The sequence below is a fragment of the Pocillopora damicornis genome, chromosome 3 (genome assembly GCF_964200805.1).
Source record: "Pocillopora damicornis chromosome 3, jaPocDami1.2, whole genome shotgun sequence".
NCBI classification, from domain to species: domain Eukaryota; kingdom Metazoa; phylum Cnidaria; class Anthozoa; order Scleractinia; family Pocilloporidae; genus Pocillopora; species Pocillopora damicornis.
The window spans coordinates 8,381,328-8,406,769 of record NC_142672.1 but is presented as its reverse complement, the minus strand read 5'-3'; the positions used below and the strand labels follow the sequence as shown (position 1 = coordinate 8,406,769).

Genomic DNA, 25,442 nt, shown 5'->3' with positions numbered 1-25,442 from the left:
AGTCTCACGGCACGCAAGCGAGTAAAGGGAAGATGAGAGAGTCTGGATTAATCAAATGAGAAATTTGACTTGTCCTCTTTTATACTTGGAAAATCAGGTTCCATGCAGTGACAACGGGATTTAATTTTGTTGCTAGTTGGTCGCTCCGGTGGAATTTGAATGGTACAGTGATACGTGGGCAAGGGCGGGGACGTCTACCTACTCCCACATCCCTGATGAACGATCCCTTGTAACTGAAGTAAATATTTTTACCGACCATTTGCTTAGCATGGCATCGTGACCTCATGAGACTTATACTATGGCTATAGCTTTTCCAAGTTTTATTCGAATCCTGCTCCGGGAGATTGTTGTTTTTTTAAAGTTAGGTATTAATCTTATATGGATGCGATCAGTAACTTCTTAGTGTATTCGCCCGGTTGGAACTGGAAACCATGCAAATACTGTCGAACACCCAGGGTGCGGTATGGAGTTTTATCGATGAAATCCTCTGTTATGAAGTTTCTGAACAACAATAGGAGCCACACCTGACAACTAAATCTTTGAATGATTTATACAGTTTGTGGTAAGGCGGTATTCTACTCCTAAGGAAGACGCGGTTGTTTCCCTTTATGCCTGTTTTGTTCCTAACAGACTTCTCAAGTCTTATCTATGACGAGAATGCTCCACAAAATTGTCTGGAATTGTGTTTGGTTACGAAAAAAAATGCTTTGTTCTCGGCCTCGAAGCCCTGAATAAATTTGATTTTTTGCCAGATGTGGAAACACCTGCACCTAGCCGCCTCGGAAGGGACGCGCAACAAGTGGGTGATATTTCTAGAAAAAAATGAAACTGTCTGCCTTTACCTAACAGAAGTTAAACGAGAAAACTCGACAATAATTTGCCAATATAGAAGGGATTGTTGACCATAGAATTAATCGTTGTACGTGACATTCGGAAGGAAATCCCCGGCGCAACTTTGAGCTCACTTCACTTCCGGTTCTCAACAAAGCCTCTAAGCATGCGCAATGACGCGCGCGCGATAAATACTGAAGACGAACAGAAGAAGGCGTGTTGTGTTTTGTGTGGAGTCTGAGAGTTTATAGAGCGGAAAATTTGCCTTCCAGCGATGGGTTAGTAATATTTAGTCGTTTAAGAGGCGAATGCTTGCAATATTTTTTGCATTGTGGGCGTTCCTTTGAGTTTGGACGGGCAAACGATCGATGTTGCGGCGTATCGGTCGCAGTAGAGAGCTGGGGCTTATATTTTGCTTTGACCGCTGCTGTGGCTTGAAGCGCAGTCCTCAATAACTGGTTCACAATTGTATCATTTATTTATAACGTTCAGCTTCTTGTTATACTCATTCGTATCCGTCTTCTAACTTTTTCCCTCGGTGAACGGACTTTCTGCCAACACATGATGGCTTCGATCAAAAAATATTCATTCACGACGAAAGCGGTGAGTACAGCTTGTCAATTCCGATTTGTTTTCCGATAAATATCTTTCAGTTTGGCTCTTGCCTAAACAACAGATTTGTATGTTTTCTACTGCACAGAGCGCTAAAGGTATGGAGGGCTACGTTGGTTTTGCTAATCTTCCAAACCAAGTTTTTCGCAAGAGTGTCAAGAAAGGATTCGAATTCACCGTTATGGTGGTCGGTAGGTAACATGCTTGGTGCTGAAATTACGGAAGAGAAATGTGTTGGAATAAATTAATTTGTGTTTGAACACATTTTACTGCTTCCTTCTGCTTTACTTTAGTAGGGATTAAGTCACACCAGAAGTGTAACTCTGTAAAATTTTGGGGAATCTCGCTTAGAGTATGAACCCGGCATGTTTGCGGCATGGCGTGAGAAGACACGAGACATTTATATTTCACTTGACGGAGAAAGTTCCAGTTTTTGAGCCATTGTTTCGGTACTATTCGATGAAGACTCGTATATTACGCTCTCAAAAGAAACTAATCACCCTTTGTCACCATCTGATTTGCTGTTAATCGTGAATCAGGAAATTTCGTGTCATTATGTTTAATATAACCCGCATGTGACTCGATCGTGGTTTCGTTGCGCCAGCTTTACTATTACCTGTCAATTTTTAAGTGAATATTATATCCAAATTCGGCGGCCGATCTCGATAGCGTTTGTATAGATACATCATAATATTTACATGCAGGTTATCTAGGAACGAAACCGAAAAAAAACAAATAGAAATATTGCACGAACACATGCTAACCAAGTAGGTAGAAATTCATGTAAATTTCATTTTCATGTGTTTCAACCCTTACACTTTATGTGCGTGATTCCTGAAGAAACATTCTCCATGCTCTTGAAGTTAAATTTGAGTAATTGATAAGAATCAAGAGGCGCCAATCACTCTTATCGTTGATTTCTGCATAGCGATGAAACATTTCCGATGCAATATGGAAGTTTCATTACTTTCGTGTCAGATGAATATGTTCGCTTTGATAAGACGGTACTTGAAGTTGTAAATTTAAGAGTTGTGTTAGATCGAACAATTGTTGAGCAATTAATCAATTTTTTTTTTTTGATGACCATGTCTAGTATTTTCTTGTCTTCGGCGTCTGTGCTGTTTTGTTATTTTCAATTAAAGAATTTTGGCCGAATTTTTATTTCGTGAAATGTCACGTAATTCTAGATGCATTTTTAATCCTCTTTGCGGGACGTAGCTGTAGTCGAGCTGTCAAAACTTTTCCTTTCTGTCACCTATTCTCAATAAATTTTGCATATTTTGCCAATTTAATTTCTTTTGAAGACGATTGTCTGGTGAAATTCTGTTTGAATTTAACATCTGCCTTTAAATTGATTACTTTCTTCGAGTCCACATAGAATCAGGTGCGAAATCTCCACGTGTGATTCAAACTGAGACAGATGAATGAAACTATACTGAAATGAGTGATTATTTTGTTTTTCTTTCGACCACCATGGCTATAAACGTACTTTGCTAGGATATTTGTGGCAGCAAGAGATTACCACCAGTTGTCCAAATATTTTTCTTTGTGAAACATGTCATTTTCTCAAAGTACTAATTTAAATTATTGTCAAGAAATGTTTATTGTGTAAGTAAGCAAGGTTATTCAAGGGGGCCTTTCATTAATTTCCATATTTTCCACAAACTTTTATTAAACTTAGATCCATCTTGAGAATTTTGCGAGAAGGACTTGTAACCATATGAGTTTGTTTTTATCTTTTTGTAAATTGCATCTCTGTGGGAATTCTTGGAGCTTGGATTCACCAGCAGGATTTCTCTCTATTGTTTTACCTTGAAATTACTTTGAAGTATTTCTTTGGTACATCCACCCATCTTTTGTGGCCAGCCACTTTATTGTGACTTTGTTAATACAATCCGTTTACCACTGCCATTAATTGTAACTTTGCCAAAATTGTGAAATTGGTGTTTACTTGCTGTACTTCAAACATCTACTTAATGAAGTTCAAAATGTTTGTCAAAGTTTAGTTGTGTTCATTTTTCCACAGGTGACTGTTACTAAACTTGTATTTGTGATTGCAGAGACATTTCGTGCCCAATTATGTTTAGAGATTTGAATGTTATAATTCAAACACCACCAAAATCTTCAGATTTGGATTTCCTTGTAAATTCTTTTAAACAGGGAATGTAAGTTTTACAGCAACAGATTATACACTTCTGCAAGGGTTTTGTTTTTTTATTCATTAACCGCACATGAAGGTGATGCTAATCAACAGCTGTTTTCTCTTCTTAACTTTTATATGAAAACTTCTCTAAGAAATTGTTCCCAATGATGCTATTTACAGAGTTTTTGTCTGACTTTTTTTTCACTGGTTTTTTTAAATGGAGATACAGACTAAATTTTGTAAATTTAAAATGTCACCATGTTGTAAAATTCTGAGTTTTTTTTAATTTGTAGTGTGTTACTTTCATTGGGTTTGAGAGATAAACAAGATTGCAAAAAAAAAAATTGGCTCAGTGATGTTATCAGTACATGTATTAATGAAGAGGCTCGGTGAAATGTGATATACATTGCATTGTATTTGAGAACCAACTTTGTTAATCTACCCTGAGCTTTTTTTATTTCAATCACTGTTCTTGATCCAAAGTAAACTGAGGTTTAATTTCTATTGGTTACTTAGAATTTCTCATTCTCTCTGTAGATCCATAGGGACCTATAATTATTTGTTATTATACTACACTGTATATTACTTTAGTGGCAAGATTCATCTTTGCTTGTCTGGTTGATAGCTTGCTAATAGTGTTAGCCTAAATATCAGTTGTAATTTTAATAGTAACTAACCAGATTTTTATCTTCCTTGTTCTTGGTATGAGTCAGGACATACTTGTTTGTATTTAAATGCAGTTAAAGGAACTTGTCCTGCTTTTCTTATGTGTAACTTACTGTCTGAATATTTACTGTCTGCATTTTAACCCAGCACAGTGGCAAGAATTCTTTATCTCTTAATTTCTGGACCAAAAGTTCTGTACTCCTTTTCAGGTGCAACATTTTAAGTGATACTTTATAACTACACTATTAAGTTGTTTTTCACTTTTTTTTAGCTTTTGAAAGATGAGTTCTGGTCAATACTGAATGCATAGATTCATTTTTTTTTTTAACGTAGTTGAAGATGCAGTTTGCCTAGTTGGTTCACAAACCAATCTTTTTTTTTTTCTTGTAATTGGGTGAATTAAGGATATTGAGAATACTTTTGGGGCTTTTTCCTCAGGTTACTGAATTGTTTAATCATAGAAGGGCTTTAAGCTGCTTATTAAATATTAATGCAAAGCTAGAAGCTATCATTTCCGTTCCCCAGTTAAAAGCTTTTACCATAATCTGGCTTAAGGAACAGATGTGTTTTAACTTCTTCATCCTAATGACAATGATGTCAAGATGTTTTTATACTTAGACATTTACAAGGGTCAAATTTCTTTCTCTCTCTATTTTTTTTTTAAAGTTTAAGTTGCCTGGTGTAATAGAATGCGCATCTTATGGTCTACATTTTTGTTGTAATGGCAAATTGCCATATCAATATAATCTGCAATTTTTTAGCTTTTACCAGCCATTTTAGAGTAAGCACAGTTAAAGCTCTTACCTTGAAAGCACCTCATAAGTGATTACAATATCTTCCTCCCTGATCCTGTGACTGAATTGGAATGTTAAGTGTTGGCATTATTGTGGTTTTTAGGGAAGAACAATGTGGTTATTTTTATTTTGTACCAGATGATTGCCTTAGGGCACTTTCTGTGCACTTGTTTTCTTGCTTGCTTATAGTATTGTTATGAAGTCATCCTTTTTATAGAGCCATCTTTTTTTTTTTTTTTCTCCAGGTGAAAGTGGACTGGGCAAATCAACACTTCTGAACTCACTGTTTTTAACTGATATCTACACACCTGCTGCATATCCAAGTGTAGAGGAACGACTCAACAAAACTGTTTCAGTAAGTGTTTTACTTGATGTGCTATATAAATTTGAAGCCAGAGAAAAATAGCAAAATATTGAGCACAAAATACTCTCTACTCAGAAGATAAAATATTGGTAATTGGATACTACAAAGTGGTGTTAAAATTTTTTTCATTTAATGGCAATTTTAGTGGGTTCTTTTATATTTGCTCAGATTTGATTTGTTTGTGCTTGTGAGCCACATGAGCAAATTGATTGGGAAACATGATTTTGATTTGTTTTCCTCTTGTTTCTCTCATTTTTTTGATGAATGTACAGTTTAAATTAAAAAAAAAAAAGAAAAAGACAAAAATGTTTTGCTCTTTTAGACCCTTTTTGAAGCAGAAACAAAGAATCAGTTTTCTGCAGTTAAGAAATGAAAGATCAAAGAAACGGGAAGTTTTTCTTGAGTCTCTATTCAGAGAGAAATTTTTTGTTATTTACTCTTAACCCTTCAACTCCCAAGAGGGACCAAGACATAATTTTCTCCTTACAATACCAATGCTATATCAAGCAGACAAGTGATGAGAAAAGAGGAAATTCTCAATATGGGGATTAGTCGTGAATCCAATACCAAATTCTCCAAACCATCTTCATAAGAATTGTGTGGCAGACTGTGAGTATAATTTGAATGAGATCTTGAGAGTGCAAGGGTTAAGGAAAGAATTACTCAAATCAAGTTGAACAGCCTGAAACACAATTAAAGTTAGAGAAAGATGTTTTTCATCTTGTCACAAGTGAGGGACAAAATAAAAAAAAAATTCTGAGTCTCCATGAGGAATTGAACCCCAGACCTTTGGATTTTGTGTTCCGATGCTCTACCATTGAGCCACAGAGACTTTATGATGAGCGAGGTCTATTATGAAGTTCATATGACACATGTCAGTAAGCTGGTTTAGTTTTTCAATTAGTAACAGTAACTGTAGAAGGTGGGTCATGGATTTTTTTTGTTTCATGTAGATAAAACCTTCAACAATTGAGATGAAAGAGGGAGGTGTGCGACTGAGACTAACAGTTGTTGATACTCCAGGATTCGGAGATGCTGTTGACAACACTGACTGGTAAATTACAATTATAGATATTTCTACACACTTTTTAGCTTCATGGACAGCATATTTTTTATCATTATTATTAAAGGAAAAAAGGAAAAGAAAGGATTCTGAAGTTTCTAACAAGCTCATAATCTTTCTTTTTTTTTTTTTTAAGCTGGAAGCCCATTATTGAATACATAGACAACAAATTTGAAGAATATTTAAATGCAGAATCAAGAGTGGTCAGATCACCTTTCCCAGATGACAGAGTTCATTGTTGCTTGTACTTTATTGCACCTACAGGGCACTGGTTAGTTCATTTTACAAATAGTATGCTTGTTGAACTTTGTTTTGACATTTCTTGATGTGATAGTGACTCAGTGGTGATGAGAATTTGTGGTAAGATGTATTGCTACATGTATTTTCTTTTTGCAGTCTAAAACCTTTGGATATAGAATTTATGAAAAGACTTCATAACAAGGTGGGCTTGTAACCTTTTGTTGTGCTGATATGCTTCTGCTTTATACTTCAACTCGTGTAACCCTTAAACTCTCATGATCTGATTGTCAATTCTCCCCTTTAGCTGCTACACCTTTCCTTGTAATTTGACCTAATTAAAATATATTCACCCCTGATGAAGGCACTAGATAGGAATGTCGAAACGTTGGGTCTATGAATTGTAACTTCTTCGGTTACATTCATTAAATCTGTAAACCAAAGTAGCATCAAACCATGTCTAGACCTAATTAGTTACAAAAATTTGGTATTAGATCAAGATGACAGCTTCTACCTGATAAGTTTGAGTATTCTCATTACCTGTTTGCTTAATCATGTATGGAGAAGTTACAAGATAATCATTTAACTCTCTACTTATTTTAGGTTAATATTGTACCGGTGATTGCAAAAGCTGACACTTTGACCCATGATGAGTGCACCAAGTTCAAAAAACAGGTTTGAAACTTACTTTTTTGCCTCTTTTGTATTACCTTGTTTAGAAATTGCATTTTTTTTAAAGAACTGCTTCTTTTCACTATCAGATACTTAAGGAAATAGAGGAAAATGACATTGGGATTTACAGATTTCCAGACCTTGGAGGAGATGATGATGATGATGTAGCAGCTGTTAGTATGAAGGTATCAATAAACTCGTAGAAAATAAAACCTTACATGATGCTGTTCATGTCTATAAAAGTGGAAATATAATGCCATGTGATCTGGGAGACATATACAGTACTTGCACCTGGATATGCAAGTAACTTGTTTAAGTCCTAACATAGATAACTTTGATTTTGAGCCGGTTATTTACGCGAGTTCTAACCCAAACCACTGTTTTATGCAAACAATATTGGGCCTAAGGCTTTCCCCTTAAGTGGGTTAATATAATTAGGTAAAAGTCCTTCCACTGTTGGCTTTCGGCTTTCTTGACACTGTGACATAAATAAATGCTCAGATTAAAGGTTCAGCTCAGTTGAGGAGTTTTTTGGACACGGTTTGGTTAAACAACTACTAAACTTTGTTTAAATAATCAGACCTTTGTGTTTGTACTCCCTTGTTGAGGAATAATATTATTTTGTTTCTAGGACAGAATACCTTTTGCAGTGGTTGGTAGCAACACAGTCTTAGAAGTTAATGGCAAGAGAGTAAGAGCCCGAGTGTACCCTTGGGGTGTGGCCGAAGGTATTGCCTGTGATGACATGTTTTTGAAACTTTCTTTGCAAAGTCTCCAGTTGAACTTTACCGCTCTGACGAAGGGCTAACGCTCGAAACGTCAGCTTTCAAACTCTTTATGGTGGCCAATTTATGATCTCAACTCAGTTGATAATGCTAAATTACCCTAAATTACCGTCGCAGCACCATAGTTCCTTTAGAAACTTACCCCTTTATTCATTTGACCTTTACAACCCTTTGGTTTCCACTCTGTTGTCTTTGTAAAGCTATTTTTAACATCTGCTGTCAAAAAGTTAAGCGTTGTACCAGTAAAGTTTGAGACTCTGCCTGCAGTGTGAATGTACTGATGATAGTTTTAATTACATAATCGTGTGTTGAAAGTTCCAACCTGTCTTTGTTGAAACAACTGCATGTTGGAACGTTATCGATAGTCGATGTCGCTGATATGTATATCTTGCGGGATTATTAATGATTACTTCCTCTTTCTCTCTTTTTTTTTTTAAGTTGAAAATGTAGACCACTGCGATTTTGTTGCTTTAAGAAACATGCTGATCAGGTAAGTATCATGGTACGTAACAAATAAATCCTGATGTCGTAGCAGTGAACGATATTTTAAGCCTGAGTTGTGCAAAACTTAGCAAGCTCAGTTTATTTTAGCTCAGGGTATAAATGTTCGATATAGTGTTATAGCATTGCAGGTAGACCTTCTGATTATCTTTCGTTCTCTTCAGTGTATTTTAATCTGAGATGAAACTCTGCAATACGTTTATCCCAACAAACGCTTTCAAACAAAAGAAACCAAAGTCGAGATGATTATACTACCTAGATTAGCGCCGATCACCCTTCAAACGAACAGATCACAGGGGTTGTATTACAGTTCGAATACTGAAAAATTAGCTTAGAAGCGAACACCAGTAGTTGGCGATTTTCGTGTTTACTTTATTTCGTTGTGCCTTCACCTGATGGGGACATTGCAAACTTCTGTAGGCATCACGATCATATTTACCGGAAAAATTTCAGTGGTTTTGTAAATGAGTTTTATTGCGTGAGTGCGCATTAGATAACAACCGATCGCTATGATGATCTCATAACTAACAAGCGTAAATAGAGTGATCGTCTTATCAACAACGTCCGCAAGATGTAAATAAATCTCTTAAACTTATTATTTTCTTTTTGAACGAGCCAACTAATTGATTATCTAAGATTTACTTCCGTTTTATTTCCTAAAGCTAAGCCAATCAAATCTACTGAATTGGATTATTCAATGATCCAGTTTGTTAATGATCCAGTTTTTGTTAATCTTGGATAATTCCGTATCCAGGCGTAGATCCATTCTGAGACCATAACCATACGCAGTGACGAAGGGCTCATAACGCTCGAAACATCCTTAAAAACTCTTTACGGCGGCCAATTTACGTTATCAACTCATATATAAAACCATGTTATCTTGTAGTACCCACCACCGACTCAGCGCCTCAGTTTCTTTAGAAACTTTTGCCCTTTATTCACGACCAAATATACTTTCTTTTTCCTTCAGAACGCATATGCAGGATCTCAAGGATGTGACGAACGACACTCACTACGAAAATTATCGCTGCGAAAAGCTGGCGGCCATGACCGTTGGCTCACCTACTAATCAGCCAAGTTCTAAGTAAGTAACTCTGTATCACATCAGTTAAACAAGAGAATGATGCATCTCTGCCAGAGAAAGTCAGTGTCATGAATAATTCGGGATTGCTTTTGTTATTCCACCCGGTGATTGGTCTAGAAATCTCGCGCGTCATCCTCTTAACAAATCAGATGCAAAACTGCAACCAATGGGAAATCAGATACAAGCGATCCTCGCAGCTATGAACCCCACCGAATGAGTAGTTGAAATAAGACATGAAGAAAATTCAGGCCCATATGGGATTTGAACCCATGACCTCTGCGATACCGGGGAATGGGGAATCAGTCATTCCCGCGCTAGAGGCTTGCTTCTGCCTCGTGTTCTCAATGTGGTTGGTTGCTTTGTTCTAAGTGGCCACTGTGATAACTTTCGTTTTGTTTTACCGTGGTACTAAATCAAGTAGTACTTTTTGACTGGCTTGGGGTTTTGTTCCCATGTCCTAGTGCTGTACAAACAACAAGTTTTCTGGCTAAAAATTAACAGTCTCTGGCTCATGCACTATGAGCTCTAACGCTCGAATCGTCAGCTTAAGAAATTCTTAACGGTGGCCAATTTACATTATCAACTCAGTCGACATTAACCAGTATTACCCCCTAATGAGGCAGCACCACATTTTCTTAGAAACTTACCACCCTCATTTATGGGGGAGAAAATATTTTTGCAAAGCTTACACCGGCTTACGCCGAGATGATGGTCGATCGAAGAGGAATCTGAATCGTTTTAACGCAGGCTGTTGATACAACAATTAAACGTGAGGTGTCCGTCATGTATGTACGAAGTGTATGAAAAGTCAAAATGATCTTTACACCTGCGGTTACGACATGAAAGCGTAACAAGATTTTCAATGAGTTGTTTGTAAGGCTACCAGATTATCCTATAAACAAATCCAGAACAACAAAACAAAGAAACACCCTAACTAAACAAAAACAAAGAAACATTTTTACTTTGAACGAAAACTGTTTAATAAACCGACTCATTGCTCACTGTTTGGTCGTCTTGAAGCATTTTATTTCTTTTTTTAGTAAAATTCATCATTCAACACAAAGTAGTTATTAATTTTAAACCACCATCCTTTGATCATTTTTTCTTAGCGTGTCTCTCAGTAGAAGTCCTCTGGAGCAACTGGAAGCTGAGAAAGAGGAACGAGAAATGAAACTGAAGAAAATGGAACAGGAAATGGAGCAAGTGTTCGAAATGAAAGTCAAGGAAAAGAAAAAGAAGCTCAAAGATTCTGAGGCGGAGGTGAGTTGGACAGTGAGTGAGTGAGCATTGAGGTGAACATGAACAGCTAAGGCTGACGTTGATTCTTTAAATCCCAGGGGTGACTTGGACAGAATTTTTACGCATAATGTCAATTAAATATGTAGAAGACAAGCGATAATGAACAAAATATCAACTGGGGATTATTATTTGATTCAAAAACAATTTCTCAGAGTTATCTTCATGACAAGTGAACCATGGTTAGAGTTATCATTAGAGCAATTTTCAGTGGAGTGTTGAAAGCAATCAGGGATTGCTTTGGACTAGCGTCGCCATGAGCTGTGAATGGTATAGAAACTTGTGCTTTCCCCTCTATCATTATCGATCAAAGAGCGCTTTCTATTGATTATCGTAAAACCCGGCTAAACCAAAATAATCACAACAGGCATTCAGAAGAAAGGAAAATACCTTGAAGAGCCAATGGCAACTCGAAGTAAAAATAACAAACTGGCTAAAGCGCGGGAATACGCGGGCGACCAAGTCGTGATTAGTTTTAGTTTCGGTTCTGATTGTTTGAGAAAGTTGCGCGAATTTTCTTGACCAATCACAAAGCGAAGCACAGTACCACCCCTGCTATGTTGGATTACTTTGGACACTGTTTTAAACTCTGAACTCTTTTTGGTCTCATGCGACACTTAGTTTCGTTGTAATCGCTCTTTTGTATTTAGAAAAGAATTCAGTACGAACATTTTTTTAACAGCTTGGCAAGAAAAACGAACAGATGTGGAAACAGCTCGACCAGCAGAACAAGGAGCTAGAGGAAAAACGAAAACAGTTCGAGAGGGAGAAGGGACACTACGAGGAAGAACTGAAAAGTAATGGCCTGAAGGGTCTGGAACGGTCTGACTCCTCCAGCAAATCACTCAAGTAGGTGTATTCCTTTACAAACACACGCGGCCTTGGTTTGTAATAGAACAAGAGGTGTCCTAAATACCCAGTTTACAATGGACATTGTTAAGAAAATTGCTGTCGGAAGTAGTTTGTTTGTTTTTTCGGAATTTTTTGGGAGTGATTTGTAGTAAAGTGACCCTTCTTCTAAAAGGCGGACTGAAAGTGAAATTTTTTCGGTATTAAACAACTGCACACAGGAAGTGTAGACCAGTTTCTAGAAAAACATTCTTGCAAGTTTCATTGCCTACGTGATTTTTCAGGCAGAAAATTTCCTTCTATTCTGGACCTTCAGTCCAACAATCGTCCATAAATATCGATATAATTGGAGTTTCAAACCAGTTGCATTGATTTGAAATATTTCCTCGTGCTATTTGAACCATGCGAGAGGGTGGATGGGAATTGTAGATAAAATATTTAGGTCAATTTGTCAACAATTCTTTCGCCAAATAACCTTTATGCGTGATTACGTTTTACCCTAAGCCTTTTTTGCTCCACATCCCTCTTTTGCCTGTCATCTTGTTCTTGGTTATACGTGGGTATTCTTTGGATATCATTGCTTTTGCAATACGTTCCGCACCAAGAAAGCGAGGCTTAGGTACACGTTACGTAACTTTGCATGAGGCTATGTGGGTCTTTCGCTCGTCTGTCTGTAAGGTTAGATGAGATTTTGTAGGATCTGATTAATAGTGCTGGAAGAAACTGTGGTTTGCTCATGTTTTTTGTTTGGAGTATGTGTCGCTTGTTTTTTGTCTGTATATGCTTATTTAGCAGCTGCAAGTAATGAAGTTGGCATTAACGTTGGCGTTGGCTCACCCAATCCTCCCCTAACTTATCAATTGGTTCTTGTAAAAGCGATTTCGCTCCCGCTTAGTTATGCTGTGTTGGCCATTGTTAAAGTAAAAAGCCTTTCTTGAAGTCAGTTTTCATTTTTGTGTGTTCTCAGACATCTTATGTTAGCCTGGTGGAACTCTTGGAGCGCTTTTCGATGAAGTGCAAACTCGTAATCACATTTGCTTTGAATCCTAATTGGTCAAAGACGTTCGAGTTACCTTCTCAATTGACCAGATTGTATTGGTTCTTCTTTGAGATCGGTTTAGAAAACTCGTGCTAGTCTCTGAACCAATCACATGCAAAACTAGAACCAATCAACTCGGAATTAGTTTCACGCGCTAGAAGTAGTTTTTGACTTTTAAGCCTGAGTTTCCATTGGCCCCTTTAAAAATTTCACTTTGTTGTCTTTAGCTCCGCTGCTATCGCCTAAAAACACTTCGAAATGCGCTTTAAATCGGTACACCCTAAGGAATTTCTTATTTCTTTTTTTGTCTACAATGTTTGCTGTAAAGCAGTCTCAGATAATTTTTAGCGCTTTAGTCTGTGCAGTTCCGCCTTTTTGCCGGTAAGTGCTGTCGTGCTAACGCTTTGTAGTGTCTAAGTGTTCAACTTATTGCGCCCGAAACGTTTAATTACATAAATGGTCTCCTAAATTATGCTATGTTTAAAGCTGAGTTGCTTAATATAGTTAGCAGTAAAGGGGAAAAACGCCCAAAATAAATATGGGTTTAAAAGCTGTGCATTAAATGGTCATTTACAGGTTGCTTAACATTCATAACGCGTGTGTTCATTAACACAGTGATTGACTGTCGCCATGTATGTAGCATACTGTCTTATATCCTAAACCATGAAATAAATAGCTATTTCACGGCTTCCAATCACAACCTCCCGTGAGCTTTCCGTCCGCGCTCACTCTGTAGCCATGAATCATGTATAGCAATAATGACGTGATCATTTGTTTACACAGAGAAAACCATCGCGCTCTTTTCCATGGAGCATTGTGTTTCCCAAAGGCATAAATCTAGAATCAACCAGGTACTGACCTTTTTTTTTATAGTCATGAGTCACAATAAAATGGTTGCTTTCTACTATAAACATACTTATTCTTGTTCAGCAATATAAAGTCCGCCGAGCTAACTACCCTTAAAGCAATAAATTTAACTTTGCCAAATAAAGCATTTAAAAACCGTAGTTAGGTGCATGAAGTAATACCTTAAAAAAAAAAAAGTTGTGAAGTGCACTAAATATTTCAAATCCAGATGGGTCTCCTCATGCTATTTTACGAATTAAATAAGCAGCTTCATGATTGACTAAACCTAAAGCAAATCTTAAACAATTCAGAGTTCATACCTCGCCAAGAACAAAAGCTAACTTAAGATGTCTGAGCAGCCCCGAAATGCATTTGGCAACTGTGCCTGTTATCACTTGATTTTCTCGTATTCGATCGGAGTTTTTAATTCTCTGCAACAGAAAGTCAACGTTTTCCGTCGACACCAGAACTAAACAGTAATTTTGAAAATAAAAAGACCTAATTGTGCATTGTTCTTAACCACGTGACTAATGGCCAAATTTTTCATTTTAAGGCAAAGGTTTTTTCCCTTGAAGATTTTATCTTATGTAGGATCTTTGGTAGCTCTTGGAGATTTGCGTTTCGCCCCTCCCCTCCCAACCCTACCATTTATTATTTCACGTGCATGTTTGCTAGTCCCACCTCAACCTGCGGTAATTCTGCTAGGGAGCATTTGTTATCCTGGGGGTGAAACTGCCTCCTATCCTGCAACTCGATCTTGTTGAGTAAAATTGCTTCTCCGAACCCAGTTAGTCGGAGCACGTTCGAATCCTTACCGGAAGGCAACTGAAACACTTCGTATGAAGTTCTCGTCTAATTTCGAAGAAACCGGTTTTGAATTTTGTCTTGAACCCTGGCTAGGGGATTGAAAAAATTGTGTTCATCTTTTATTTCAGAGTGTCGGGAATACCTCACCGTTTCTCTCGCATCTGTTAGTAACTAATATTCATGCTTTGTACGTTTATGGTGCACAAGCACGCTCGAGTTTTGCGCTAAACACTATCACCCATTTCGAAATAATATTGTCGCTAAAAAGCATTTCACTTTACTCTGGCACGCATTACTAAAAAAGAGAGGTAACTGCGTTTCTGAATCTTCTAGTTAGCGTCGAAAACAACTTATGAAAAAGTTCTCAAAGAGAAAAATTGTTAGTTGATATTCAAAGTCCATAGAAGTATAAACAAGTTAGTATGGAAATTTGATGTAATTTTTTACGATCGAGTACATAGTATCGAGATTGATAACATACGACTGATCAAATCAAGCCACGAGGTTGCAAATGTTTATATATGTTTTAAAAAAACTCGTTTTGCTCCGCAAATGAATAGCAGAACGATGGCGTGAACCTGTTGAAATAATTAGTTATGGAAGACAATGGATACAGCTAATGCTTATGTGCTTATTTTCACACTAACAGGTCAGTAGATGGTCTAGTGAAAGAAAAAGAAAAAGATGGCAAGAAAAAAGAGAAAAGAAAGGGTTTCTTTTAAATGAGTTTTCACCCCAGAGAAGACTGCAACACGATAGGATTAGATTGTTATGAACACTTCATCGACATATTTGGTGTGACCTTGGAATCGACGAACTACGGAGACAAAAAGAACACAGCGTGTGACACAAGATGTTCAGTTGTTTTGCGTGACAGCGTGAGCGCGCATCAGGACACTTTTAACATTGAATGAAGAAAGCGTGACTTGAAAACCATTACTCCCAAAAGATAGGAATTTTGGTATAACATCGTTTTAAATTGTTTTTCTGCCAAGCGTATATCGTTTAAAGATTATTTAATGTAAATTTGAAAATGTTTTGTGGTTATTTAGTGTACTAACTTCACTAAGGACAGATTTCCAACATTCATTATATGAGAGAAGTTAAGTTTGTAGGCGAAAGATACGTTTTCTTTTAAGCAGTTTTGAGAATCATTAGCTTGTAACTTTTAAAATATATATTACATGCAAAGTATCTTCCTGTAATCAGGGTTAACATTCCCCGTCTGATTTCATTACAACCTGCTTGCTTAACGGGGAGAATTAGATTTTGCCATCGTGTCTTTTCCTCTGAAGAGCTTTGGTTTTAAGTGTGTGAACCTTGCTTGAAGGGGAATAGTAAAGAAGGAAATTTTAAACCGGACACATCTAAGCATGGCTTCTTCAGTTAAGAATCTTGAAGTAATTGTCGAGTTATCTGCATCTCAAAAGAAGAAAATTTATTCAGGTTATAAACATATTACCTACATCATGTTATGTTTTACAGAGACTATGGGTGAATCAACGAAACAGTTCTTACTGTTCAAACGCTAAGTTGCCATAGAAAAATCGTTAATTGAAGAAAATTTGTCATTGCCTCCATTAAAGATGGCGTATAAAACAACACTAAAAAGATAGTGAAGAAGATTCTTGTGTGTTAGCTCTTTTGACATATAAACGAATTTTACAAATATATGGGTTAGGGTTAAGGAGGCGTCATAGTTAAGAGGGCTCAGACTACTACAAAAAAAATATCCCTTAAGTTATTGATATCAAATGGTTGATTGTAGTTTGGGTATGACCTCAGGAACTGGCCGTGGCGACGAATTAGGATTTGGTCTCTAGTTAATGGTATTGACGTTGTAGTTCGACCTAACAGGGGGCAATGCCTTGTACGACTAAGTGTACGTACGGTGTAATAAGAGATAACCAGAATGCCATTTACCGATAACAGTGATTAGCATGTAATCTCTCCGTACAACATCGCCCTAGAGTCTAAAATTACGTTCATGAGAATAAAAGAAATAATCACCTACTAAAGAAGCCCTTGATTGTTAAACACATTCTCCCGTCGCCACCCTTGGAAATGTATAGAGAACAGTAGGAAGAATATGCATACTGTTATTGAGGTGTAAAGGGTTAACTGAGGAAAAAGACGGAGGACCCACTGGGTGGGTTCAGTCCTTGGTTCCAGTCCTTGGGTCCAATCCCTGGTTACATCATTCGATAAAATGTGAGTCAGTTTGCCTCAGCCGGCTATAAATAAAATTCTGTCTATTGTCGACGTAGTGATGTTAGTTGTTTGTTGCCCTCCACCATGACGCTGCAATTCGATATAAAAAGGCTGTTATGATGTACACATGAAATTTGCGCTTCAGTTGAACTTTGTTGGAGTCAGAGTGTAAATGATATTTTTAGAAGACAGGGAAGACGACGGACAAACGAAGCGCTCTGAAAAGTCAATCACATTTGTGGGGGTCTCTAAAGCCTAAGTTCTATATTATCGCTAAGGTTCATGGGGTGGATTACAGTTGTGCAATTTCGAAGAACAAAACGGGTTTTCTTTTTTTGTGTTCAAAGACTTCATAAAACAAACAAAGAAAGAAGCTGATATGAATAGTGTCTATCCCCTACGCTTCACCCCGTTGATTTCCGCAGTCTTCTTATCATGAAAAATTAGCAATAAGGAAAGGTAGCATTGATTGAGGGAACTATGGGAGGTGTGTGTTTACGTGGTTGGGGAGGGGAGGGGATGGGGGGAGCTTGCTTTTCCTCCGCGATTGCACACCTACGTTCCCATATTGCAGTTTTACTACCCATGATTTTTCGAGTGGTTCATTTCGTCTGTGCTGCAATCTAAGAATATCTGATAACATACCAGGCACTGCCATCTTCTGATATTCCTCGGGTTGTTCCATGCAGTCAATGTTTCCATGCATGAATGACTTTGACGTATCAGACGAGAAGTGTCTGCATGAAGGTAAGAATGATCATTAGAATCCTTAACATCTTTGCATCCCAAGCAGGCCGAGAAGAACACATGGAATTCCGACGCATGTGCATATGGAAAAAAAACCACTGACTACTAAAGAACGCTGATGCTTTTTATTGTTGACTCCGTTAAATTGCATTTAACTGCATTGAAAGAAGGAAACATATAGCAAGTAGCTTTATGCCAAAAAAATCGGGAACACATTACAGAAGCTTTGCGACTTAGATGCGACTGCGGTTTACACATTCTGAAGTCGCTGATTAAGAAAAGTGAATTAGGCAACGTCTGTTAACGTACCTATTCAAATCCTCGCTGCTCGCCCAAATCTCGTACACCACAAACGTGTTTGTTCCACTGATAGTGCGTATCCCAAGACTGCAAGAGAAATACATTGAGGAGGTTAGGCATGAAGTTCACGGGGAACATCAAAAATCGAACTTCTTAAGTTTGCTCTCAGCCGTTTGCACTTGCATTTCTGTGTTCAGGATATTTTTCTGCTCTTTTTGGAAGACCAAGTCACCCTAACAAGTAAACAACGCTGAGTAAATCTACTGACTTACTGCAAACAGCCATCTGCTAAAGACGAGGACGCAACATAACTCTTCAAGTTTGAACGGAATTCTTTTTCAGCCTTTACTTGAAATTTCCTTGAAACTAAAACCACCTAATAAAGAAAAAAGAAAAAGTAAAAAAACTTGCGAATAAGTCTTAAGTGTCTCAATAAAGCGCGTTTCAACTGAACCAAACCCAAAGTAATCTGAATGGCTGTTAAGAAGAGGGGAAAATCCAACTCGCGTGAGCCAATAAGGACTTCAGGCAAAACCGCATAAAGCGGGGGAAAACAGGAGGTACCAGGGCGCGATCGGTCTTAGTCTTGGATGTGAAAGTTTGAGATGACAGTCCGAGTTTTCTTAGCCGATCATAGAGCGTGTTGAAGGAACATCAAAGAATACAGGATTACTTGGACCCTAAATTGTATTTTGCACTCAGAGACAGGTATACGTCTACAGGAACACGCCTCCGACGTACTGAACTTTTTAAGAGATACCATTACTCTTGATCTCAAATCCTTTGCTCTGTATTTACAAATAGGATTTCTACAATACCGATTGTTCTTTTCCAACTTCAACTTCCTCTTCATCAATGACATCAAATTTGACCTGTTAAGATTCCATGTAGTTGAAACCTTGTATTTCATTTAAAAAAACTGTCTGAGATATTACAAGCGCCCTGATTGGTATATAAACTACCGTTTATAACACCGTTTAATCTATAGAAAACTGAAGCTTATTTTATAAAAGCAATCAACAGTACTTTCTATCGATTTACCGGCGTAATGAACCCTGGGGGATGTTGGGAGAACACGTGAAAAGTTTGTAAATCACTCGTCTCCAACTTTTAAAAGTAAACTCAAAGAAACAGTAATGGAAATTAGAGCACTGATAATATAATTCATACCGTGTAGCTGTCACTTTTCATAAAATAACTGAGACAGTGGGTGGGCTCTCAGCGATGGATAGCTGTTGACCCTTAAGCCCTAAGAGTATCTAGCATCTAATTTCTCCGTACAATATCACCCCTGAATCAATCATTAAGGACATGTAGAATAAAAGAAATGATAACCAACTAAAGAAGCTCTTGATTGTTACACAAATTCTCCTTGCCAGCACCTTACAAATGTGCAGAGAATAGTATGGAGAACATGCATACTGATGTCAGGGGGTAAAGGCTTAAAAAAAAGTTGTACCATAAGACTCCCTAGTTTTTTAGAGATTTATTTAATAGAGGCATGTAGCAGAGGACATCTTTCATGTTTATGAAGCCTCATGTGAACACTAAGATGGTTTGGAAAATTCTCAAAATTGATACAAACTCTCAGCCCTGTTTTTGTTTTGTTTAACTATCTCATATTCTCCCCATCCCCCTTGTGTTTAGATGTAGCCATACAATAATGGAAGAAGTCCTCTACTGCCTAAATATCATTTAAGAAAAAAAGGAAGGCACACCTTATTTTCCAATTTGTCAATGAGCTCTGAAAGACGATCTACTTCCAAGGACAAACCATGTCTCATTGCTTGCTGGTTAGCTGTTCAGATATCAATGTTTTGTGAGAAACTTAAACTTGAACATTGTTGTATGTCAGCTCATGACTTGTCCTGTCTGTCTTACAACACTACAATAACCATGATCAGATGTAAGACATTTAACCCTCTAACTCCCATGAGTGACCAAGAAGAATTTCTCTTTACAATATCAATACAATATTAACCACATAAGTGATGAGAATAGAGAAAAAATCAATTTGGGGAAAATTAGTTAATCCAATACTAACTTCTCTGAACTAACATCATAAGAAAGTAAGGAGAATTACAAATTTGATCTGGGAGTTAAAGGATTAACCACCCCACTAAGGGTGGGGAAGTTTTCCCAAACTAAAAAAATAACAACATTTGTGGATCAATGTCAATATCTGAGCAATGGTGTACCTACCCCTCCCCTGACCCAACAATAATCCTAACTTGTTGTTATTTGACTGTTTTTTGGGTTAGGGGAGGGGTAGGTACTTCTGCAGAAACTGACATTGATTCAATTTTCCAGTAGCCAGGTACAGAAAAACATAGTAGCCCCCAACAGTTAAAATATATTTGAGACTGACAAAGGTATCTTCCTTATTTATCTAATCTAATAAGTAGCAAGTGGGCAGTGAAGCCCAGAGCTACAATGAGGGTATTATTATGGGATAAATTCTGTTTCAGTTCAACTGATTTGGATAGAGCCTGGTCCAAAGTCTATTGTGCATTAGTGCTGGTAGTATTCACAGACCTCCTTCCTAATAGAGAAATTGTGCAGGGAAGGGGATCGAACACTTCATAATGATGATGTATTGATATTTGTGTCTACTTATAAAAATACCTCTTCCAACTTTTACCTTTAATTGTAAATAGTCAGGGAGAAATTGAAGAGGTGCAGGAAGGTTGATTATTTGACTTCTTGATGGCTAGTGCCACCTGAAATTATTCCTTCAGCAATCCTCCTAAGAGGGATCAAAGACTGGACCTTAGAAAGAAAACAGTAAAAAATAGAGTAGTTTATAAGTTACCATCAAGGCTTGTTTGTTGTTCAAATGAATGCATTTTTCTCTTCATCCTTCCTCCTCTTACATTTGTATTGGTGACTGCAGCTTGACAAACATCAGGTCTAGTGAAAGACAAACGCACATCAACTTCATAAATGAAACTGAATTTTTTTTCCATCCTCTCATATTTGAGACAAATACACTCGTCTGATAATTTATAATGTTATTTTATTAAGCATTAATACTGAAGAAATTGATTGCTCATAAAGTGAAAGACTTTGAATGTCAGCTCTTACATTTGTAATTCTTATGTTTCGGAAATTTATTTTAATCAAAGACACTAACCAACCAGAGTTGCACCCTGACAGGCCCTATGATGTCACTCAAAACAAATTGACGTCTTTGTTCAACTTCCATGACTTTTCTTACATTAAAGCTTTTTAACACTGGGTACCCCATATTTCTGAAACAAGAGCCTTCAGGGACTCTGTGATTTTTCTAAGCACACAGCATTGCCAACAAGGTTGACCAAGAAATTACACAAGGTGAGACTGAATGACAGATCAGGAAAGTTATTAAGAGCCTGTGATTTAATTATCAAAGAAATGTTACGAAGAAACAATCACCTTTGCTGTGTTTCTTCCTCATCAATCTTATCTACTGCAGCATTGATGTGATGTGCTAGACAACCCATCTGTCCTTGAATCTATACAGTTGTGAAGCAGAGACATGTGAACTTACATCAGTCACTATTCATTGTGAAGATAATAGTCATTGTCACTATGTCTTTCAGGGAGGTTTTCCATCCTCAAAATTATTACAGACTGATAGATTTATGTACCTCACTGTTTAAACCTAAATAAACTTTAAATAAGGTTGAGAGAATGATCATGATATGTCCTAATTACTTACCTCTTTCAACAGGAAGCGAGTGGTAAACTTTCCAATAAAGGACTTGTCGGGATAAGCCTATAGCAAAAAATATCATTTAAACCAGATATAAATTTACTTAACATATTATTTATTTATTGTTTTTTTAGAGGGCACGGTAATGAATCTTGCAATCTGATTGGTTCTTTACCCGGTCAGTATTTTCCTATCTCTGCCCACAGGCCACGGTAACGTTTTTGTGAGTCGCCGAGTACATCCCAACTTTCGTTGTCATTTTTCATAAATATACCTCGTTTTCCGGCTGGGCAGTATTTTTAAGCAAACACGTCGGTCACTACCTCAAGCCGATAAATAACTTATGAATCCTCTCTTTTCTCTCTATCAAATCACTTTGGTTGACAGAAAAATATTGGTTTCAGAATGAATTTGTATAAACAATAGTGTCATTACGTTGGTTGACAAGCGGCCTAAAAACCTTCTGCAATTAATTTTAATCGTTCCCAAAAAGTACCCAGAAAGTTGGAACGTGAGGTATTTGGTTACAGTTAAACTGAACGATGGAACTTTCATTCATTTAATATCTGAATTTTCTCGAGCAATTTGTTCATAGTGAAAGAGCGAGCGAAGTTTTAATTTAAGTTCTACAACAAATATACGCTCCTGGTGAGTCTTTCCAATTCCGTTCAATTTGGACATTTGTACCTTAAATTGCACAACAGAAATTGAAGGAATTTTTTGAGAAAAGGCTGCATTACATTCCCTTGTGTCTCGTTGGAGTGTGCCGTTCGAATTTAGTTTTTGTGAAGGAAAGATCAGAGTTAAACACGCCATTACAGCAAACAAACGAGCAAACTCTCACAACTTCAAAATAAAAAGATTGAATTTACTCACAATTAATTTCCTCGCCGTTTACTTAATGAACAGAGGTAAATCTTCGTACATGAATGAATCGTTGATGAGAGTGAATAATACTTTCCGTTAGATCATTAACTGATTTTGAAGAAAACATTGTCGTGACAGTCCTTGCCATACTAGTTCTGTTGGTTTTCAAATGTTCCTTCGCTTTTCTTTTTCTTGCGCGCTCTCTAATTGACAGGTGTCAGATTGTGACAGATACTTGTAAAAATAATGTTTCAAAGTTTGTTTGGAAGCCTTTTAAATCACCTCTATCGTTACGGAAATGAAAATGTTTCGCTGAGGCATCTCTCTTAAATTTGCATCACCTCTATTTTAACTACCATTTACCCACTCAAAAATTCAGTTTATGGAAGATCTTGCCGTATTTACGGCCATAAATCATTCGGGTTCTTTCGGAAAGAATTTCGTCAAGTTTAAAAACAATAAATGTGTTATTTACCGGCTAAGGGTCGGTCCGTATGGTGAAAAACTGTGACCTCGGTCTTGAAAATGCTGCCCTCGGCCTACGGCCTTGGGCAATATTTTCAAGACCGAGGTCACAGTTTTTCACCATACGGACCTCCCAGCCGGCAAATAACATATATCTATACAATCTCACCCCAGATTCACATATAAGGTCACAAGAATAAAGAAAATGATTGCAAACCAAGGAAGCTTTGATTGTTAAATGAATTCTCCTTGTCAGTATCAAAATGAATGTACAGAGATGATTGTAGAGAATATAGATACTGATATTAGGGTGTAAAGGGTTAAGAAAAGGCAAAGTTCAACTTCATGACCATCAATGACAACTGTATCCAATAAAAATGAGATATTTTTCAAAAAATTAGAATGACTGATATGCTCTGAAAGGCTGCTAATATTTCTAAAGAGAGAGAAACATAAAAGTTTATCAAGATATTGTATTTACTCTATTGCCTTGTTTTCCTTAGTTTATAAAATTACATATTGAAGTACTGTATTTTATTTTATATAATAAGCTCAGTTATGCACGCATTCTGATTGGTTTCTCACTTATGATCTATTGGAGGACAGATGCATAGATGATGTCATCATTAAAACTTTTATAAATTCTTTTTTAGATAAAACAAATAGATTCCAAGTTGCTGTGCGTCTGTTCAGTAATAGATCACAGAGGATGTCAAAATGTGGTAAGAACATCAGTGACACACTCGGCTGTGCCTCATGTGCCACTCTTTTGTTCTTACCACATTTTGATGTCATCTGTGATCTATTACTGAACAGACGCATGGCAACTTGGAATCTATTTGTTAAATAGAGAACAGGTGAGTATTTGGGAAATATTTAATACCCTGTAGTGATGGTACAAACCTTTGCAGACTCCACTAATGCATTACTGACAGCTTTGTTCATGCTCTCTAGATTGGCAAAGATCTCAGTGAAAGGGCCCATTTCTTTCATGAAGTAATCTAGATAGAGTAAGCAGGGACATCTCTCATAAATAGCAGGTCTAATGGTTATTCTGTACTATACATGTAAATAAGTAACTCTTGGCTCCCTTCTTGAGTAGAAAAAAAATTGAAATAAATGCAATGATCACCTAAACAGATAGTTACTCTTTACACACTAAGAATGATATGCATCTTTCCCACACTATTCTTTATATACTTCTGATGGCACTGACAAGGAAAATTGTTCAACAATCAAGGGGTTCTTGAGTTTGTGATCATTTCCTTTGCTCTTGTGACCTTAGTATTTTATTCAGGGGTAATGTTGTTTTGAGAAGTTGGATGTTAGTCACTCATGAGGGTTAGGAGGCCTACTTTTATGTTACAGTACAAAGCTAATCTTTGAACGAGGGCAAGCATAACATCCATATCCATACAATGAAATAGCCAAATGTTTTTGGATTAAAAAAAATACAATTATCCAACAAAATTGCCACTTTAATCCTAATTTAGCTGTTATTATGCGACATTTGGTGGAATACTTACCACAAAGCTCAGAAGTATCCAAATTACTAAAATGATAACAAAAAATGCTTTATTTTAAAATAGAATTGTAACAGAATTGAGCAATTTGGACACTTCTCAGTTTACATTATGGGAAGAGTGGGGTTCAGTATAAAGGATTGAGTCGAATTTCTAAAGAAACTATGAAGCACAAGTAGAATTTCCAGAGAGCAGATGATGTTTACTTACAGAAGAGAACAACAAAAAGAAAAAGAAAATATAGCAGTTTACTTAGTACTTCTTATGTAAGCATTTGGGTTTCAGAGACCCTGCAATTTCTACAACTTTTATGCTTATATGTAATGATTGGCTTTGGTGTAATTCTTAAATGAACAGTGGTTTGCAATGAAAGAAGGTAATAATTGTTCCAGCCCTCATTTGCATATTTTTGGACATTGATATATTGCACAGGGCGTGATCTGTATTTATCATTGTGAATCCTTAATCAGATCGTGTCCTGAACTTAATCACGCGCTGCAAGGAGCCTTTAAAGTTCTATAAACACCTATTTAATTTCTCATCTACAATCATGCCCTTACGTACTTTGTGTTGTGTGTATCGATGTCGTGGAATAATTTTTCCAAATCTTCGTTCGACAAGATTCCATCGCTGAAGAATGCCTTGAATTCTTCCAGAGACAGAGCACCATCATCTGTTTTTTAAACGAATCGGTAACAAATTAATTGTCTGTAAATGTGTATAACTAGATCAGCTAGCTCCCGAAATTGTTAAATCGACCGGAAGTGACCTCCAACATAATATTTATCGACAATAATTTCGCAAATTTTCGCACAAATATTAGTATGAAAAATAGGACCCCTCACCAGTTTTATCTGCTCTTCGAAACACCTGCAGGAGAAAATACAAAGCTCTGATTTAATATCAATAGACATGTGGAACGAGAAAATTGTAAACTGAACACATACGTCCAAAAAGATCGATCTTCCCGGGGGCTGTTCCTCCAACATTCCCGCCATGATCAACGTTACTGGGCTTACCGATATCCACGATCTAGTCCGAAGATT

At 37.0% G+C, this 25,442-nt stretch overlaps 2 protein-coding genes across 8 annotated transcripts; one reads left to right on the top strand and one right to left on the bottom strand.

The window, feature by feature from the left end:
- The first annotated feature begins 1,028 nt into the window (after positions 1–1,028).
- On the top strand, positions 1,029–16,602 carry LOC113685326 (septin-7). 6 transcript variants are annotated; one of them, XR_016184972.1, is made up of 16 exons: positions 1,029–1,434; positions 1,532–1,634; positions 5,292–5,401; positions 6,364–6,464; positions 6,610–6,744; positions 6,870–6,915; positions 7,314–7,385; positions 7,472–7,567; positions 8,014–8,110; positions 8,606–8,657; positions 9,639–9,752; positions 10,862–11,012; positions 11,731–11,897; positions 13,720–13,787; positions 14,718–14,752; positions 15,239–16,200. XR_016184972.1 is itself a non-coding variant. In XM_027202821.2 (15 exons), the coding sequence occupies exons 1-14, from the start codon at positions 1,393–1,395 to the stop codon at positions 13,769–13,771; spliced, it is 1,338 nt and encodes a 445-aa protein (XP_027058622.1). In that variant the 5' UTR covers positions 1,029–1,392; the 3' UTR covers positions 13,772–13,787; positions 15,239–16,200. The 6 variants fall into 6 exon arrangements, 4 of the variants coding, with proteins under 4 accessions (XP_027058622.1, XP_027058621.2, XP_089056476.1 ...); XR_016184971.1 differs by lacking the exons at positions 1,029–1,434; positions 1,532–1,634 and adding exons at positions 3,508–3,608; positions 4,400–4,461; XM_027202821.2 differs by lacking the exon at positions 14,718–14,752.
- Positions 10,708–25,441, bottom strand: LOC113685327 (N-terminal EF-hand calcium-binding protein 1). Of its 2 annotated transcripts, none has more exons than XM_089200352.1 (14): positions 25,344–25,441; positions 25,242–25,266; positions 24,961–25,069; positions 24,400–24,425; positions 23,777–23,874; positions 21,548–21,604; positions 21,262–21,341; positions 20,660–20,757; positions 19,566–19,645; positions 18,666–18,719; positions 18,120–18,223; positions 17,857–17,934; positions 17,446–17,537; positions 10,708–10,899 (listed from the first exon to the last, which is right to left on the bottom strand). In XM_089200352.1, the coding sequence occupies exons 1-14, from the start codon at positions 25,392–25,394 to the stop codon at positions 10,829–10,831; spliced, it is 1,023 nt and encodes a 340-aa protein (XP_089056478.1). In that variant the 5' UTR covers positions 25,395–25,441; the 3' UTR covers positions 10,708–10,828. The 2 variants fall into 2 exon arrangements, with proteins under 2 accessions (XP_089056478.1, XP_027058625.2); XM_027202824.2 differs by lacking the exon at positions 10,708–10,899 and adding an exon at positions 16,005–16,890.
- Position 25,442: the final 1 nt, after the last annotated feature.

Bases quoted from the DNA above. Each gene is read 5' to 3' on its own strand.
- LOC113685326 (XM_089200349.1), top strand. From the start codon at position 3,523: ATGTTTAGAGATTTGAATGTTATAATTCAAACACCACCAAAATCTTCA. The intron at 6,916-7,313 runs GTGGGCTTGTAA...TACTTATTTTAG, and splicing joins TGAAAAGACTTCATAACAAG to GTTAATATTGTACCGGTGAT. The intron at 8,658-9,638 runs GTAAGTATCATG...TTTTTCCTTCAG, and splicing joins TTAAGAAACATGCTGATCAG to AACGCATATGCAGGATCTCA.
- LOC113685327 (XM_089200352.1), bottom strand. From the start codon at position 25,394: ATGGCGGGAATGTTGGAGGAACAGCCCCCGGGAAGATCGATCTTTTTG. The intron at 23,875-24,399 runs GTAAGTATTCCA...TACTCTATCTAG, and splicing joins GGATACTTCTGAGCTTTGTG to ATTACTTCATGAAAGAAATG. The intron at 17,935-18,119 runs GTAAGTCAGTAG...TTTCTCTTGCAG, and splicing joins TTAGCAGATGGCTGTTTGCA to TCTTGGGATACGCACTATCA.